The sequence below is a fragment of the Chelonoidis abingdonii genome, chromosome 15 (assembly GCF_003597395.2).
Source record: "Chelonoidis abingdonii isolate Lonesome George chromosome 15, CheloAbing_2.0, whole genome shotgun sequence".
In the NCBI taxonomy this organism is placed as follows: Eukaryota; Metazoa; Chordata; order Testudines; family Testudinidae; genus Chelonoidis; species Chelonoidis abingdonii.
In genome coordinates, this window is record NC_133783.1 from 12166864 (window position 1) to 12187257 (window position 20394).

At 40.8% G+C, this 20394-nt stretch overlaps 1 protein-coding gene across 2 annotated transcripts in view; it reads right to left on the reverse strand.

The window, feature by feature from the left end:
- OGDHL (oxoglutarate dehydrogenase L) overlaps positions 1 to 20394 on the reverse strand; it is a 115545-nt gene that overhangs the window by 43018 nt on the left and 52133 nt on the right. For both annotated transcript variants that reach the window (XM_032804728.2, XM_032804735.2), the window contains exons 7-15: positions 15105 to 15251; positions 13597 to 13687; positions 12891 to 13070; positions 12310 to 12438; positions 11761 to 11940; positions 10886 to 11038; positions 9091 to 9193; positions 8269 to 8397; positions 4429 to 4579 (exon numbers count right to left, since the gene is read on the reverse strand). In XM_032804728.2, the coding sequence (XP_032660619.1) occupies positions 4429 to 4579; positions 8269 to 8397; positions 9091 to 9193; positions 10886 to 11038; positions 11761 to 11940; positions 12310 to 12438; positions 12891 to 13070; positions 13597 to 13687; positions 15105 to 15251 (1263 nt within the window). The remainder of the gene's footprint in view (positions 1 to 4428; positions 4580 to 8268; positions 8398 to 9090; positions 9194 to 10885; positions 11039 to 11760; positions 11941 to 12309; positions 12439 to 12890; positions 13071 to 13596; positions 13688 to 15104; positions 15252 to 20394) is intronic.

Genomic DNA, 20394 nt, shown 5'->3' on the forward strand with positions numbered 1-20394 from the left:
TTCATGATGAAATATCTGTCTCACCCTCACTGGCTCTGAGGTCCTCTATGCTGATGGTAATATTAGATATAGGAGCACTGTCTAAAAGTCTGCTGCTGGGGTGATCATGTTCTCCTTGTGGTTGGTACACAGAGGCCTGTAACAGGGTGCTTAGAGGGCCAAGCAGCCTAGTAGTTGGTGCACCTGACCTCTGGGCGAGGTGCCAAAGTCTTTTATGTGGGGGTAGGGAGATCCAGGTCCTCACTCCCCACTGGGTCCCATTTGAGTCAGCCACTGAACAGGGAAACCTCTCAGAGGGGAGTCTAAATCCATTGTGCTGGGCTACTTCTCACCACTGTCCCTTCAGTTTGGGGTGTGGCCCCTATAGTCCAAGTCACTGGAGTGACTTGCCTCCAGTAGCGCCCCCTCATGGACCTTGGGCAATGCTGGAGTGACCAGATGTCCCAATTTTATAGGGACAGTTCCAATTTTGGGATCTTTTCGTATATAGGCTCCCATTACCCTCCACCCCGTCCTGATTTTTCACACTTGCTGTCTGGCCACCCTAGGCAATGCCCTGCTGTGGTCCCAGGCTCCTTTGGGTGAGGCAGCCATAAGTTTGGTGAGGCCAAACTCCACAATGTCTCTGTGCTTCAATCATCCAACTAACTCAGTTGCTGGAGGCTCCTGAGACTCCTCCACAGTCTCCCTTGGCTGGGAAGACAGTGCTTACTTCCTGGTGGCAGCTGTGGCTGGCAGGCTAGTGTCCCTCCCTCTCAACTAGGTTGGTAGCTAGTTCATGCCTCTTCACCAGTCAGATTCAAACTGAGCCAGGTTCTCTCTTATTCTCTCCCCTCGAGGCCTCCCATTGGCTACAGGTATAATGGTGCAGGGCTAGCTGGGCCCAACGGCTCTCTTTAACCCCTGCCGTGCTAGTGGGCAGTTTCTCCATTTCATTACAGACCCAAAGAGCTCTTTGAAGCCCTTGAATCTCTGAAGGAATGGAGGGCATCATCTGTTCAGTGTTAAATAGTTCATTGCCCTCAAATTGGAGGTCCTTGATAGTGGGTTGGACTTCCCTGGGCATCCTTGAGGACTGAAGCCATGTTGACTTCCTCATGGCTAATCCAGTGGCCATTGTGCACACCAGTGTCAGACATGTTCAGCGCAGCCTGTAATGACATTTGGACAGTCAACTGTTCCTCTACCGTGATAGATTTAATCTTGGTACTCCTTCGGGGAGCAACTTAACCCAGTATATTTGGAGAGAATATTAAACCACCTTCATATGGAGGCTAGCAGATGAATACACCTTGTGACCTGAGACATCTAATTTTGCTGGGTCCTTCTCTCTTAGTATGGACTTTGAAGGTCCCTGCTGCCTTGAGCCCTTGTGAGCAGCAGCCACTATGTCTGAAGAAAAAAAAAGTGACATCCTGAACACAACTCCAGGATGTGTCCTTTTCCCATGCAGTGGAAGCATCAGGAATGCCTATTGTTAATAGGCATATAAGCATCCTGTGAGGGACAGGTCTCAAATCCTGGAGATTTAGCCTCTGTCACTTTGCTAGTATCCCCGTATGAGGGAAGAGGATCTAGCCCAACTGAAGCTTATCTAAGGAAAAATTCTAAATTTTATATTAGAGCTGTCGCTTAATCACAGTTAAATCATGCAATTAACTCAAAAAAAATGAATCACAATTAATCAGTTTTAATCACACTGTTAAATAGAATACCAAGTGAAATTTATTAAATATTTGTGCGTTTTTCTAAATTATCAAATATATTGATTTCAATAACACAGAATACAAAGTGTACAGTGCTCACTTTATATTATTTTTATTACAAATATTTGTACTGTAAAAATGATAACCAAAAGAAATAGACCTCATACAATACAATACCATAATGGAATCTCTTGATCGTGAAAGTGCAACCAACAATTTTTTTTTTTTTTTTTACTAACTGCTCTCTAAAACAAAACAATGTAAAACTTTAGAGCCTACAAGTCCACTCAGTCCTACTTCTTGTTCAGCCAATCACTCAGATAAAAAAAGTTTATTTACATTTATGGGAGATAATGCTGCCCTCTTCTTAATTACAATGTCAACTGAAAGTGAGAACAGACTGTTGTAGCCAATGTTGCAAGGTATTTACGTGCCAGTTATGCTAAACATTCGTATGCCCCTTCATGCTTTAGCCATCATTCTAGAGGACATGCTTCCATGCTGATGATGCTTGTTAAAAAAATAATGTATTAATTACATTTGTGATTGAACTCCTTGCGGGGGGAGAATAGTATGTCTCCTGCTCTGTTTTACCTGCATTCTGACATATATTTCCTGTTATAGCAATCTCAGATGATGACCCAGCACATGTTGTTTGTTTTAAGAACACTTTCACTGCAGATTTGACAAAACACAAAGGTACCAGTGTGAGATTTCTGAAGATAGCTACAGCACTTGACCCAGGGTTTAAGAATTTGAAGTGCCTTCCAAAATCTGAGAGGGACGAGGTGTGGCACATGCTTTCAGAAGTCTTAAAAGAGCAACGCTCTGATATGGAAACTACAGAACCCGAACCACCAAAAAAGAAATTCAATCTTCTGCTGGTGGCATCTGACTCAGATGATGAAAATGAGCATGCGTTGGTCCGCATTGCTTTGGATCATTAAAGAGCAGGACCCCTTATTAGCATGGACACCTGTCCTTTGGAATGGTGGTTGAAGCATGAAGGGACATATGAATCTGTAATGCAACAGGCACATAAATATTGTGTGACATCAGCTACAACAGTGCCATGAGAACATCTGTTCTCTCTTTCAGGTGACATTGTAAACAAGAAGCAGGCAGCATTATCTCCTGCAAATGTAAACAAACTTGTTTGTCTGAATGACTGACTGAACAAGAAGTAGGACTGAGTGGACCTGTAGGTGCTAAAGTTTTACACCGTTTTGTTTTAGAGAACAGTTATTTTTGTACATAATTCTACATTTGTAAGTTCAACTTTTATGATAAAGAGATTGTATTACTGTTCTTGTATGAGGTGAATTGAAAACTATTTCTTTTGTTTTTATAGCAAATATTTGTAATAATAAAATATAAAAAGTGAGCACTGTACTCTGTGTTCTGTATTGTAATTGAAATCAATATATTTTAAAATGTAAAAAAAAATCCAAAAATATTTAAATAAATGGTATTCTACTATTGTTTAACAATGTGATTAATCATGATTAATTTTTTTAATTGCTTGACAGCCTATTTTATATATATTTTTGCTAATGAGTGACTAACTATATATATATATATATACACACACACACGACGTACTTGCCTAAGTACATAACTATAGTTCTGACTCACACTAGCACAGTATGCAGAGGAAGAGTGGACACCACAGAGGTTCTGTTCATACTGCCACAGGCAATAAGAAGGAATTGAAAGATGACTCAGCCTGCTCTGCCTTTTATGTCCTTGGAGAGAACAACTACAATCATGTAGATTGGGGAGTCCTTGACATTGCCATTCTCCTGGCCTCATTTCCTTCACCAAATCCCAAATCTCAGCCTGGCTCTCCAACATTCCTACCTAGATGTCTTGTCATCAATTTCAACTCCACTCAGCCCTCTAATCCTACACCATCCAGGCTATGTCCAAAACTTTCTTCACCCACTGCTCTAACTACGTCATGCTCAAGTTACTTGTCCTCAGGCAAAAGGCCATTTGTAACTGCCCCTCCCTGATTTTCCATTTGTTTCTTATTGCACAGCCTCCTCTGTCAGTTTTCCCCATAATTATCAGTGCCTTCTTCCACAATGTCCTAAATGCACAGACACCGTCCACCACCACAGCCACCACCTTCTCCACAATCAAACCCCACTTTACTACTTACCTCTGCTGTAACAGCTATAAGAAATTAGTCGGTTACCGATTGTTAATTTGGGGGTGGGGGCATGCGAGGATAGCTGACATGCCTTTAGTTAGAAAAAATATAAATGTATTTAAAAGTTGTATACACTAGGTTGTACCCATTCCCCTCCCATCCCCCTTGGTATGTAACTCATCTTTGATTTAAGCTCTTCAGGGAAAGGACTGTCCCCTCATACAAGTTTAACAGCACCTAGCACAATGTAGCCCCAGATCTAAACAAGTCCTCTGGGCACTACTGCAATACAAATGTTAAGCAATAATTACTATTATTAAATATTAATAAAAACAAGCATTCATTTGCTGCTAATTGTATATCCTTCCATCCTATGGAAGTATATAAATAAAAATCATACAGAGACCTGATTGACCGATACACACAGCATACAGTAAATGATTACATATATGTTTTGTAAGTCTATAATTCCTTCCAGAGTATCCTAATCCACAGGAGAACCCCAAATTGCATTTCCATGAAGTTTTTCATCCACTAGTATTTGGCAGCAGCCAACTTGGTACTCACCTAAAAGTTCCCCTTTCCACATCCTGCCCACTCAGTCGGACATGGATTCCTTCTTTCAGCAAAGATCCAAAAGCCATGTATTCTCCCAAGGCCCAGTCAACCACTCTGTTCTTGGTCATTTCCAATCGGCCTTTCAAGATCCGAGAAAGCCCTACATGGGGGTAACAGTTGGGAATTAATGAGGCTAGTTCACAAATGTTCCATATGTATATTATATCCACATCTCTCAGAATGCAGAGGCTGAGCCAGGGAAATGTGTCAAGTTTGAATGGTTACTCCTAGTTAGATGCTGACCCGCTGTACTTCGCAAATCCAAACCAGCAGCAGCACAAGTTAAAAAAACACCCACACAGATCCTAGTATATCCAAGAACACACAATCATGCTTAAAATACAGATCAAGAAGAAGGGGCTAGAAATAGCTAGCTTCCTAGCCAATGGCTGACAGAACCAACACTTGATAATATTAAACTACACGGTTATTTATACAATGGTTTAGTGAGATGGAATAAGGTGAGATACAGAGTTTGCCAGGAAGATCACTGTGCAGCAATACAAAAGGATTTTTTTAAAATAGATTTGGCTCTATTTTGTAGAAGATTGAAATTAGGAGACTGGGGTTGGTTCGGTTTTTGTATTTTACACTACTAGACTTGTCTCAACATGGACTTTTGTTTAATTTGAAATGAATATGGATTTTCAGTTAGCATATGGTTTATGCGCCAGCTGTTTTCCACAGGAAAGATCTTGTAATTTCCTCATTCCATACAATTGCACGGAAATTTTAAATTAAAAAAAAAAAAAAAGCACAAGGCGTACCCTCACTGACTTTCACAGAGAACAAAACTGAAAACTCCTTATGTCAGTGTAAATCAAATTGTGAGACTACAAGCCTCACAAACTGGGTGTCATATTTTACTCTGTTCTCTATTTCTGTCTCCATATTGATACTGTTACTAAACCCTGCAATTCACCCCCCTTGCAACATCTCCAAAATCTTTCTCCCTGCTTCTCCCCATTCCTACCATAAAAAAACCTTGCCCTTGATCCATCTCATTTCAATCATCACAACCTTCTCATCTCCAGCCCTTTGAGTCTTTCCTTTTTAGCCCGCATTGAATCTATCCAAAACATTCATTTACACTTTCCATTTACCCAACCTTTTCCAGCCCCACTTCACATTCTTTCACTAGTTTCCCAACAATCATCCTCATCTTCTAAGTTCTGTATATTTAGGTTCTGCTTCCACTTCCACTCTAGTGTCTCTTCATCTGACCCATGTTCCTGCCAGATTACCTAACTACTTCCTTCACCGCATCCTCCTCTCCAAGTTGTCCTCCACAAAGCCCCATTCATGTGAAACCCCCTTTACTGACTCAGTCAACCAGTTTGCAACTCTCTCTTCCTTCAAATCATACCTTTTCCAAAAGGCCAATATCCTCCCTAACAAACAATGTTCCCTTCTCCAAATAACCAGGTGCTCTATTTCACCACTTATATATATACCTTTTTCTAACTTTCCAACCCATGTCTCTAATTAGTACACTGACTGGTTTTTTTACAGTCATCTCTCTGCAGAGGATTCTTATCTTCAGACCTCTCTGTGAAGCACGATATTGATGCTGTACAAATAAACATAACGTGCCTTCTCACCAAGTGACCCAAACTGTACCGATGTGGATTTTAGAAGAAATCCGTACGTTAAACATAGCAAGGGATTATTGGAAATGTATTTGAGGACTGACTGCTACACTGTGTACAATCAGAATCTCCCTCCTGATTGGTAATCATAATTAGACTTAGACAAATTATTTATGTTAATTAAATGCCACTTGAACACAAACAATGAAGATGTTTAATTGAAAGCATTGCTGTAATGTCGTTTTAGGAATTTTAATCACATAAAACATTCCCAACCAATAAACTCAAGATTCAGTCACCAAAAATTACTTCAAATCTTAAACAGCATCATCTGGTGGTTTACGATTAGTGCACTATAATGGGGCACTTGGGGAGGTTCATTCCTCAACCTGGATCCCCAGTCAGAGATTTGCACAGTAAAGTTCTATCAGCTGTGCAAGGCAGAACCACAGACTGGCCACTTACTACAGCTACAGCTACTGCCAGACAATCTGAGTAGTGGCTTTTAGTTTGGACAAAAAGCACGCAGACATCTTCATGGAGCACCTCCCATTCAAACTCCCAACTCCTTTCCTTCTCCATCTATTCTGTTGGCCTTTTGAACCACCTGAAAGAGTTCTGTGGACCACAGTTTGAGCACTAGTGCCTAAGGCTACACCCAGACTAAAAGCTGTGTGTATACGTGCAGGGGAATCACACTTATAGTATACAGATAGTCTTAGAGGAATGCCACTCCACAGAGAAATAGAAAGCTATGTTTAATTAGAAGGTGTACAATCCACATCTAAAATTATTCTTCCAGTAATATTAATTTAAAACTAATCAAAGTGTCACAGCAATCCAGTGCCTCTTGCACAAATGCACATTTTTAAAGTTAATAAAGTAATTGCTTCAATAAACATGCTAACATAATTAGGGATCCCCTTACCACTGCTTGTTACATTTAATATTCCTGAAGGAAAATGTATGCACAGAAGGTCCTATTGCAACTGCTGACGTTGAGAGACTTCCAGATGTATACTGACATTTCTTTTTTGAAGAATGCTTATAGAGGGGAATGAGATTCTCTGGAGAGGATCCTACGCTGAAGAACAGCCCTCACACCCAGGTGAACTTCCTTCACCTGATATGGACAAGGTGAGTGGGAGTTACTGTGTCAGGCAGTTCCATTCTTCCTCACAGGCTGAGCATACTGCCCCTCTAGTGCCTCCAGATTCCACCAGCCCAGGGAGAAAGAAATTATGCTCAGACCGTGGCATGCTAGTGCAGACCACTACCCATTGAGCTAGTCATATGTTTAACTTTTCATCATTAGAGTTACTAGTTCAGAATTAAGCCCCTTGATGCTAAGGGTTAAGATTTTTTTTCAGAAAGCACTTGACTCTCAGTAGCAGGACTTAATGTAGTCACTGGACTACATGTATCAGGTCTGCCCACAAACTGAAAGAAAGTTTAACCAAACTTCCTCACACTAAGCACAGTACAATGATATGCCATGTGGTTGTACTAGAAAATGATTCCTTGAAACAAGCAGTATTATCTGACTGGACTAAGCTGCATCCTTGTAGGAAGAGGAAATTATTTACCTACGAGGAAAGCATCATAAGGAGTGGACTCCACAATCATAACTGTGCCTTAGTATTTTAAAAACAAACATACTCAGATTTAGAACTTCCATTTCAGGAAGCAAGTTAGATTTGTCCTTGTAGTACAGACATCTTTTCATACTATGCATTAAAGAATACAAGCACATGTCCATCTGAACAAGTGAAGACATACATGCATTGCACATCCAGAAAAAAACAGATGTCTTGATTAGTCTGGGTAGTTACAGTCTTACCCTCTTCACTAAGAAAGATATAGCCAGCTGCATGTTATAAAGACGTTTCCACTTCCCGCCACATTATAAGACCACAAAGAAAAGGAATTTACTTTACTGAGGTTAGGAAAGAGGTGCTATGATAACAAAGGAGTATTAAATTCTTGATGGAGAATAGCTCAGTAGGATGTTCACTGCCACCTTCCCACCTGTCAGTAAGGTGGCATTTATGAATTGTGAAGGCAAGTCACCAGCTCCTTCCTCCCCTTTACCAACGTACCTCAGAAGAGCGACTACCCCCTGTAACTGATGTGCAGAGACAAAGCAAGGACAAAGAAAGCAATGTCTGACATTTCAGAAATAGCAGAGAATCCAGCTGACCTCCATGTATTTTGAAACCCTCGAGGGGCACAGAGCTAGCTCCATTGCCAATGTGGTTCAGCATGTCTTCTGGGATGCCTGTTGGAGGACAAGTCATGCTCTTTGGTTCTCCATTCAAATTAAAGAACCCTGGAAGGAGAAATGTTATAAGGCATTCTGGATGAATAGAGGCTTCTAATTATTAAGAGAACTGCTATACTATCTGTAATAAAAATAACACAAGAATTTTACTGTTAAAAAAATACTCTTAAAATATCCTAATGTTTTCAACAGCCAAGAGCCATTTCCACACCTTTTAAATTAGGGAACGGATTATTTCCAGGTCCTATACAGAACAATTCTTGATCTCACACACACACAATATGGCTCTTTCATTTGCTGTTTTACTTTCACTCATTGAGAGTGAAATTCAACCATGTGCAGAGAGGCACGAGGCACATGCACCATTTCAGACCTACTTAAGGCCTGAAAATAGAGGTCCATAGAGGTGGAATTTCTCTCTGAAGGAATAAAGGCAGGTAACATTACGGATAAATAACTTCTCTGTTAATAGTAGACTGAAAAAAGCTCTTTTCGAAGTGATAAAGTGTTGCTTTTGCCACATCCATTTCTGACGATGTACTGACAACTGCACCTCTGCCAAACTGTTTTGGCATCCTTTCATTTGCTAGCATATGCAAACCAAGAACCAAATCCTTCACTTCAAAAGGATGTAGTCCCTGGCGAAGGGCTCAATAAAGGTGGCAGGATTTTGGTTCTAAAGGAAAGCACAAATGGCACCAACCAGTCTCACTGGCATTAGGGTATTTGAAGGACACTTACCAGGCCAAGGTGAATCAAGCCAGTGTTTAATGTGTAGAATTTTCTTATCCTTAGACCTAGTATAAGCTTCTTCACAGATTTTATCATACTTTGCAATTTCTTCCTATAGAACAAGTTTCCATATAAAAGGAGTTAGAGATAAAAAACAAAAATGACACACATGCATCTGACGAAGTGGGTATTCACCCACGAAAGCTTATGCTCCAATACATCTGTTAGTCTTTAAGGTGCCACAGGACTCTTTGTTGCTTTGTTACTTTTTACAGATCCAGACTAACACAGATACTTGCTTACAGAAAGTGCATACCATTCCAAAGTGATGAAACATCCACATTACAGCACACAAAATTCCAGTTTTTGATCTCAGTTACGCCAGTGTAAACCCAGAGTAACTCCACTTATTTCAGTGAAGTTACTGGAGTTTCACTCAGCTCAAAAACTCTTAAAACACATTTATCCATTTCTTAAAACAAAACCACCCTGCTATTTGGTTTTTTGGGCAAATTCTGCTGATGAGAGATCCAACACTAGAACAGCAGGTGAAATTCCATGTCAGCATCAGAACAGCACACGTAATTTGTCATGTGTATGAAGATTAAGGTTATCCAACTGGCTTTAGTGTCACTACAGGGATCAGGAAGGAATTCTCCATGCACCTACGTAGCTTAGTTGTATAACTGTCTCGGTGCATTATTTGGGTACTGTGGGCAGACTGGCTCAGAGCCACAAAAGTATTTAGGCTCCCAACCTCCATTAATTTCAGTGGAAGTAAAGAACCTACACACCTTTGCGTTCCAACTTTTTAGGAACGTAGGATTCTATATTGAACCAAAGATCACGGAGTCTGGTATCCTGCCTCAGGCAAGAACTGTGCCTAATAGTTAACGAGATGGCCCAGATCCACAGTCTCCCCATGAAATGCCTTGCTTTACAGTGCTACTACTACTGCGTCCACTTCCACAAGCATAAAAGTACAATATAAAGAGTTAGCTAGTTTAATATGAATAACTATATAGTAAAAAAATGCAGATTTAATTTTTATATGGTAGTTCAGACTTATCTCTTCGAAGTCTGAGTGCAACAGATTCAATACAACTGAGGCACAAAACTAATGAGTTTGTTATCCTATTCTGAGTAAACATCAGCATATTGCCTACAATTGTCAATGACATAAGATGCTCCAACAAGAAGCTCCCATGATTAGAGATGCTGTAGATATAATCATGAATATTTCAGACACCTCTGAATTGGTGTTGCCACAGATCCAAGGCAGGGAGGTGAATTCTGATTCCCTGTATCTCCCTCCACTCAAGCTCTTTAAATCATACTAATTTGCAATTTTCAAAGGCTCTGAAGCACTAACACAGCTAATATTAAACAGCCTTAACAGCCCTACCTTATCACTGTATCAGTATAAGAATTGAGGATAACCTGTTTTTCTGGGTACCATGTATTATTTTAATTACTACACAGCATTTCCAGTCCTCCTAGGTTGACAGTAGATACATACATAGCAGATCAATACAAGTGACTCAGCTTCACCACTTAGAGACAATCATCCATTTTCTCCATCTTTAAGTCTTATGTCATGTAATCAATGAAAATTAAGCTCACCTCCTGCCACACAGTACTATTTTCTATTTTATGTAAAACAAAACAAGACAGTCAGAAAAAAAGGCATAGAATGAAGGCAACAAAGTAGTGAAGCAAACAGTAGTTAAGGAAACAGTATTCAGTCACTTCCTTCTGTGAACAGCATCACAAACAGCCTTTCAGCTCTGCTGACATACTGTACCTCAAACTCCTGCAGTGTTACAGTTCCATCTGCAATCAGTTTGTCAGCATACTTCTTCAGCACTGGCACCTGCTTGTGAATCTGCTTGTACATCAGGGGCTGGGTGAACAAAGGTTCATCCATTTCATTGTGGCCTCGCCTTCGGTAACAAACCTACACAGGGAAGATTTATATTTGTCAATAACGAGAGACATGAAACTAATCTCTGAACATTTCCTGCTTTCTAGAGATTTATGGGCTTAAGGCATTAAAGTTGCTGCTCAAAGAGACATTAAAATCAACATAAGTCTCTTTGGGGTAAGGGCTCCCTCTTATTTTGGGTACAGCATCTAGCACAACAGGGTTCTAGTTGGGTCCTCTAGGCCAGAGGTTCTCAGCTGAGGGTCCACAGACCCTGGGGTACCGCAAACAGGTTTCAGGCAGTCCACCAAGCAGGATGAAGCCACGGAGCCTCACCACCTCAAGCCCTGAGCTGCGCCGCCTGAGACTGAAGCCTGAGCCACTGAGCTTCGCAGGGGCCCCTCTGGGATGGGACCCCAGGCAACTGTCCTGCTTGCTACCCCCTAATGTTGGGCCTGGCTTTTATATGCAGAAAAACAGTTGTGGCACATGTAGGCCATGGAGTTTTTATAGCATGTTGTGGGGGGTGGGGTTCAGAAAGAAAAAGGTTGAGAACCGCTGCTCTAGGCAGTATTATAATACAAGTAATAATGTAAGGTAGGGAGAACTGCTTAACAGTCGCATTCAAGCCAATAAATGCAATGAATGCAGCAATGTTTATAAACACTTAGTAACATATTTGACATTACTGACTTACTTTAAAAGACTAGCACAAAATATGCAAAGTGAAGAGTTAAGATTAACCCAATACTTACTAAATCTACAACCACATCTTTATGGAATGCGTTTCTCCATTCTACAGCTACATTGCACACATACATCACTGCTTCAGGGTCATCAGCATTCACATGGAATATGGGTGCATTGACCACACGGGCAACATCTGTAGGGTATGGAGATGACCGGGCCATTCGGGGATCTGTGGTGAAACCAATCTAAGAAAAAACAAGCATCTGTTAATATGTGGGAGAAAGGGGTTTTTTTTGCTTTTGTTATGAATGCCTGAAGTCTTAGTTTAATACATAGTTATTTACATGACTGTAATTATAGGCTTTTCACTTTGGAAGGTAATTTCTTCTTTAATTCATCTAACACAATGTATCATTTTTACATACTCATTTGGGTTCCACAAAATCTGTGTCGCCTATGCTGAGCACAGCCAGATGTGCTGACCATTTTCAGGGTATAATCATTCTAGTCAATGAAAGAGGGCTGGTATATACAATCTATCATGACAAGAATAAAACAAAGGAATATATGGGAAATCATTAGACCCAAATTGCTTAAGAAATTCTGTTTTTCACCTGGTTATTGACCACAACATGAATAGTGCCATTTGTGGTGTATGATGGGAGGTCACTGAGATGAAAGGTTTCATAAACCACTCCCTGTCCAGCAAAGGCAGCATCTCCATGTAGTAGTATGGACATGACCTGAGATAAGGGAGGAATGGAAAAAAAGCATTAGGTAACAGGAAGTGTAACTGTCAGATCCTCAGAGCATTAACTTTTTGTTATGTATTATTACAATGCCCAGCACCATAGACCCTAGTCTATGACTGGGATTCCTAGGAAGGACCACAATTCAAATTTAAAAAAATGAAAGAAATCAGAACATGCATGGTTGGCTGCATTCAAACTGCTTTGTTTGATTACCAATTGAGTGAAAGTTACAATCTGAGGTTTCCAGGTTCAGGAACTAAGTTAATCAACCTGGTAACCAGTCAGAGAATTAGGAAGTTTTACCCTGTGCTAATTTAAAATTATTAGTTTAGTTCAAAGGCCAACATATCCAATTACACAAAGAAAAGTTTCAGTGTCTTGAAGTACCTCTCACTTCTGCAGCTCACCAGCAAAAAGTTATCCTAGCATGCTTGTAATTTTACCTTTTTCCCTTCTGTATCCCCTCTGTAAAACTGCTCAGCTTTGGTCTTCCCCTGAACAACAGGGTTTACTGCTTCCAAATGAGATGGGTTAGCCACAAGCGACAGAGTGATCTTCTTATTTGTTGCTCGGTTGATCCTCTCATGGTACATTCCCAAATGATATTTTACATCCCCAGACCCCTAACATACAGAGACAGTCAACGTTCATGTACACCAGCCATATAATCTACTTCCAATTCAACACTTAAAATTTCCACTTCATATTGAAAAATGAATCTGGCTAGCTGTTACGTGTCACACTGCATGTTATTTTTCCTGAGAATAATTTAAAATTTTGAACATTTGTTTCTGTTTTAATACCTCAGGGTCAGAACAGAACACTTAATATTAACTAAGCACTGACAACATGCTTGTCTCTGCAAAATAGAGGAAGATGGTCGGAGCTAAAATAAATTATGTTAGAGAGATACCCTGCAACTCGAATTCACTGTTTAGAGTTAATGACTAGGAGTCTTTCTGCATTTGAAATATGTGCTATAGCATTTTGTAAACAATAAGAAGTTACCAGTAAAGCCCATTGATTCTGATCACTTTACAAAACAAAATGATGCACTTTAATAGTTCCTGGTCCTGCATATTTACATGGACAAGAACATCCAGAACAATTCAGTACTTATTCTCTATCAATAATAAAGTTGCATGTTACCTCATCAGCTGCTTCAAGTTTTGGATCAAATTGACAGAAGATCTGCTCCAACTCCTTTCGGATGACATTGGCCAGTACATTCAACCTACCTCTAAACCACAATAGAAGGATCTTTGATGAAATCTTACCATACAATTTTGGAAATTAAAAAAAAAAAAGTGTATTTTAAACATCTAAAATACTGCCCCTTAATCCTCTAACCATTCCCCCACCTCTCCCACACACCAGTGTCCCTACTGCATCTCCATTGGCACTCCATAATGCTTAGGTATTTAATGGCAAGCTAGAGATTTCTCTTCTGTGGGTTTCTAGCACAACCATAATGTGCCATCAGTAGAGTGCTATTATCTAGACCAGTTACTTGACAATTATCACAGATGAGAGACTGGGGGAGTTTTACTTATTTTGGCTGTTTGGGGGGAGGGGAGGAGGCACCATATTTTGCCTTCGGATACACATGCAGAGCTACTCTCATGCACACCCAAGTGCAGGCAGGATATGACCCTTTGAAAATATATTTTAATTAATGGTTATAGCAATAAGCTACAGAGGGCTGTACATTAATTGGCTGTTGTTGCTTGCTTCAGTCATGCTGTGAGGCAGAAGGCCAAAAAATGCACCAGTAGCCAACTAACGGACCCTGGAGTGGCTTATTGCTACCACAGAACAGCTCCTTCATTTTACATTTCTTGATTTTTGTACTTTAGCTAAAAAAAAATCCTCACAGTTTTGTGAAATTAATATAACATTCTGTGAGTATGAAAAGTAGCTCTTAGTACAAGGTTATGACACAATAGCATGGAATAGTTATGAACCCTTTCTCCTACTATGATGAATATAATATATCGTTTGCTAATTTTTCCTGCCTCTGCTCTTAAGGTTCCCTGAATTATAAGGACCCTTTCTCCCACCTATGAGAAAACTGACTACCCTATCAACAAAAATCAGCGGCTCAGAAGCTATGCTCCAAATACCAAAGTGTTTTCAAAGTTGATTCTATTGCCACCTGTAGCAGATTGAAACCTGGGAATCAAAGAAATTCCACAAGCAAATGTGCATCTCATTTTTGAAATAAAAGGATGTTTATTTCCCCTTTTTAAATGGCTCTGCCCCCGCCTAAGATCTTATTCGTCAATAGTGTCCCCATTCCTGGTAACGCCTTCCAGAGTATAGATAGAATGTACCAATTTCCCACATCTCAATTCCAAGCTCTCCACACTGGGGAATGAAGTATAATGCCTGTCAGACTCACTTCTATTTCAAAGCAGGTACTTGACTAGTCTCCCATGATAAAAGCTTTAGCCCCTCACTGAGAGATAGCTCCCTTAGGATTCTGTGATACTGATACTCAATATATCTTTTAGCTGGGATAACTAACCTGTTTTACCAACCTCCTTAATAACATCACATTCCCAGTCTCTAAAACTGGCCAGAAACCTAAAGCAGCATATACCACACTGTGCAACTGAGTCCATTATTTGCCTTTTTTATTTTAAATGAAGAGTTACCTGTGAGGCATCCCCATTATTACATATTCAACCCCCATTTCGCTGGATTTGTCAATGATGGTTTTAAGAGCAGGAATCATTACTTCACACCCTTCCAAACCAAAGCGCTTCTCTGAGGACCACTTGCGGGCAAGGAAGTCTTCAAATCTTGCCAAAAGAGGGAGAAAAAAGCAACAAGTTAAGAAAATGCAACAGATGGTGATTTTTTTTAAAATCAACTGAAGGGCATTTGGAGAAGTAACATAAGATGCCTACTGTAATTTTAGAGAAGAATTCTCAATACATACTCATATTTCTCAGAGCATGAATTTTATTGGGGGAAAATAAGTCTATAAAAGAGGAAGGATCTCTCTCTCCCACCCACCTTTAAAAGTTCTCACCAGCACATTGTGAATTGATCCTGACACTTGGAAAATATTATGATGAACAAAATTAAACCATAGAAACTACGGCAAAAATCTCAGGTCAGATTTTGATTTTTCTAGTTTGCACTCCCTACATGCATGAAGTTCCCACTGACTACAAAGGGGAAAGCCTCACAAGCAGGCAGAACATCAGAAGAGTACACCACCCTGCAGATCCAAGAGGAGACAAAAGAAAGTCTCATATCGTCTGGATGTAACAATGAGTAAATAATTAAGGAAAACGGCAGCATAAAAACTTGCAGCAGAAAACATGTAATTCCAGAGGAAATCTTGGAAATCCCATTCAGTGGCACAGCTCCTGAGACTAAGTAATGTAACAGTTGGTAATTTGCCAAGAGCCGCTACACTGGAATCTATGCCTCAGGAATCAGTAACTACAGACATAAAAATCTGTCCTTTACTGACAGTTCTATGTTGTTCCATCTTTTAATGGGTTAGGGCCAGAGGCACTGCACACAGTTAAAGTGGCTTTTAACAAACGCTGAAAGGATCATTTATAAAGCCTAAAGATATTGAACACAAAGAAAAATAAATCTCCATGAAATAACGTTAGTGGTTACATCATCAGTGTAATGCAAGGCCTGATAATGTCACAATGTCCATTAATACACATCTCCAAGTATAATGCTGAAGACTACCTTCTTTCTGATCTAAAACATAAAAGCCATAACAGCAGTGAAATGGAATGTTGCCAGAAAACTCTCCTAAGCTCACCCAACAGTTTAGATCTAAGGCAGTGTAGAACCTTAAGAATAATGGACAGATCCTGAACTGATGTTAATTTGATAGCACCATTAAAATTAATGGAACCACATTGATTTACAAAAATTAGAGGGTCTGGCTCCTTGAGAGCAAAAGCCCTCTAAACGATGGGGTGAATTAAAATGGCACCTGTATCTGCGATTTTCCATCCTTTTGGGGCTTGATGTTAACCCAGTAGTGCACAGGGTAACTTCCCCCTCCCCTTCCAGTCAGCAAGTGTATTTACCAGAGCACATTGCCACTGACTTTGGAAGCATTTTCAACATTTCAAAGTGACACCTTGCACTTGGGACATCTTGCGTCAGGGTCAGGGGGATTCTGGTTATATATGTTTAGAAATAGCTCGTTATCCTAGTGTCCTTACCAAACGCAAGTCGGAAACGTTCACGAGAGGGCAGGCAGTAGGTGGACAAGGCTGATAAGTTGTGTTCACCATGTGTTAAAGCCTTGCATACGATAGAACAGTCACAAATAGATAACATTAAAAGGGTCTCTTCCTTCCTGTCTCCCTTCATCCACACATGGGAATATGGGAAAAAAAAAAGTTACTAACCTTTCCATAACTGTTGTTCTTCAAGATGCATTACTCATGTCCATTCCATGTTAGGTGTGCATGCGCTGCACGCACTGTCACCAGAAATTTCCCTCAGTGGTATATGTTGGGCTGGCTTTAGCATCCTCTGGTGCCACATGATTATGTGCCGGTATAAGGGGCACTGCTGGCCCTTCACCCTCTCGGTTCCTTCTTGCCGGATAACTCAGACAGAGAGGCAGGAGGTGGGTTGTGGAATGGATATGAGCAACACATCTTGAAGAACAACACTTACGGAAAGGTTAGTAACCGTTTTTTTCTTCGGGTGATTGCTCATTTCCATTTCACGTTAAGTGACTCACACGCAGTACCCAAGGAGCGGGGCTTGCAGTTCCTGGACATGAGGATTGCAATAGTGCTCTCCCAGGTGTCATCTCGAACCTGTTGGGTGATGGCATAGTGGGAGGAGAAGGCACGCACTGACAACCAGATCACTGCTCTGACAACCAGAAACACTGATGAGGCCTGAGTTCTCATCGAGTAGGCAGTCAAGATGGCAGGAGTTGGGATGCCTGCCTGCTTGTAGCATGTATGAATACGGGAAATTATCCAGGATGAGATTCTCTGGGCTGAAACAGGTAAGCCTTTCATCCTATCTGCTATTACCATGAAGAGCTGAGTGGATTTACAGAACAGCTTGGTCATCTCAGTGTAGAAGGCTAGGGCATGCAACATCCAACGAGTGGAGATGCTTCTCCTCTGAATTCCTGCATGGTTTTGGGAAGAAAACTGGCAGGAAAATAGCCTGGTTACTATGGAACCACAAGATTACCTTTGAAAGAAATACCAAGTGGGAGTACTGTTGAACCATGTCCTGGAAGAATACCATATACAGTGGTTCTGATGTAATGGTCCTGATTTCGGAGACCCTTCTGGCTGAGGTAACGCCACCAGGAAAGCAACCTTCCAGGAGAGATACAGCAGAGAGCACGATGCTAGTGGTTCAAAGGGAAGGCCCATGAGTCTTGACAGGACCAGGTTTAGGTCCCAAGGCAGAACTGGTTTGTGAATCTGAGGGTAAAGTCTTTCTAATCCTTTAAGGAAGCAAATGGACATCTCATATGAGAAGACTAATTAACTATGCTGAAGAGAAACCACAAAATAATGACTTGCCAAAGCACAAGGAGTTGTTCCAGCAGTTGTCAAGGCCAGTAAGAAGGAACTGAGAGGGTGTGGGGCTGACAGTACCCCTTATACTGGTGCATAAGCATGCGGCACCAGAAGGAGCTAGACACAGCCCAACGGATACCACTTCCGGAAAAAATTCTGAGCACAGTACACACAGTGCATGCACGTCTAATGTGGAATGGTCATGAGCAATCACTCAAATAAGAACAAAAGGTCTCTCTTCCCCTTCCCCTGGTAACATTTGGGTTCTAAAATATCATTTGGAAAAACAAATCCATTGTGGCGGTTCAAGAGGGCAATATGCTTGTATGTGGATAGTAAGGAGATATCAGTGCACCTTACCTGAAGGACTGCTTGTAACATCTAAAGAAACATAAGACTTGGTTACTACCACTAGAAGGGTGTTCTACGGCTTTATTAGTATTTTGATCAGATTCTGACTAGTCTATATTCTGAAGAAGAGAAAAAGGACATGCTGCCTAGGGCCTGACATCTTAGATGTAACCTCCAGGTCCACAGGATATTTGAACCAGCCAAGTCAGAAACTTCCCAAACAATCAATTTGGTAGTCTCATCACACCTTTCAAGGGACAATGGCAGTTAATTCAGGCCAAGGTTGTTAAAGTTGAAATTTCACCAAAGAAAAAAAAAATCTGTCGATAATTATATAGATATATGCAAAACAAACTTTAATAACCTAATTTTTTCTCTGAATTAGCTGAAATTCAGGTTGAACTTTCACAAATATATTTTACACACAGAGTGATTTGTTTGTTTTTTAAAGTAACAGCTTTCATTAAATTTACACTTCCTCCCTGCCAGACTGTGAAACTAAACACCATGGGGACTTGTACATGAGAAGGAGGGAGGGAGAGAGACAGACATGCCTAGAAAGGCCTTGATCCCACCAGCTGGTGTGCAGCCATTAGAGTCTGGCCACATGAATCAGACTGGACAATCAGGGCCTAATATTGCCTGTGTTTATCATTTGTGTGAGTCTCCAGAGATATACAATGGACATATTTTCTAAAATAAAAAATTGAGTTAGATGCCATTTCTACATCTACCAGTAAACAAATGAGAAGAAGATGTTGGATTATTAAAACTGAATTTTAAAATCTAAGGTGATATTAGCAACTTGCGAAGGAATAAACATTTTTAAAAAAATGATTCTTAGCATGATAAGCTACAAGACTGCAAACTCGAAGAGTATGAAGCAGATTTTGCACAGCAATGGATTTAGCACTTTCAACCTTTTTCAGTAGAAATTGCGTCCACAGCTGGCTGGGACAGTAATTCATCTAAAATACTTTTCTGGATTTTCCATAGACAAAACAAAATTTGGTGAAGTGTTTGGCTCCTTCCTGTTGGTCAAAATCAGGTCCCTCCACAGCTTACACAGGCAGAGGTAATGCAAATTTCTGCATCAGGAAGATAAATGAGGAAACGTCATACAGACAAGCTGTTTAACAACCTGTCACTTAAATGCCATGTTCACCTGATTATTAAGTGTCTGACTAAAATTCCTTTCTGTTTCATTAACATTTAAAATTGGACAAGAATGATGCACTGCTGTCTCCCCAACTAAAAATATTGCCAAACACCGCAGAGAGTGACAAAAACTTCAGTACCTTCTGCTGGAACTTCATTTGTAACAGTTTTCTACTGCCTCTCCCTCTCTTTTTTGGGGGGAGGGGGAAAAGAATCTAGTAAAGAAATATATTCCCATTAATCACTCTCTAAATCAGTGTCACTATCTTGTGCTGACTGCAGTGTTTGTCAAAGATGCCAGATGGCCAGCAATGAGAAATGAAGTCCAGTCCTGTGGATAACTATGTACAGAACAGGCAGCAAGCTTAGCTCCCCGTGCAAGAAGGTAGGGAGGCCCTCATACTCTATGACCGCGCCACAGAGACAGTCAATATGGGTGCCAAGCGGGGGAGTGATTGTTGAGATGTGGATTTCAGTGTACTGGGAACTAGATGCCTCCTTCAACTTGTTTAAAATTCAGATCACTAAACAGACAGGAGATGAAAAAAGTCTGTGGGTTCAGACAGAGTGCCATGGTAGAGCTGAATTAGGCATAGCTCAGAAGAGGCGAAACAGACATGCCTTTAAGTTACCTCTATGCTTCCAAATCCTGTTCTCTCCTGGTACAGCTTTCTGAAACCTGGGGAATGCGCTAAGCTAGTTTTCAAACTTTTTTTCTGGGGACCCGTGACACAACGGAGCTGAGGATGAGGGATTTGGGGTATGGGAGGAGCTCAGGGCTGGGGCAAAGGGTTGGGCTGCAGGAGGGGTTCACGTTTTGGGAGGGGACTCTGGGCTGGGACAGAGGGTTGGGGTGCAGGAGGGGGTCACAGCTCTGGGCGCAGGCTCTGGG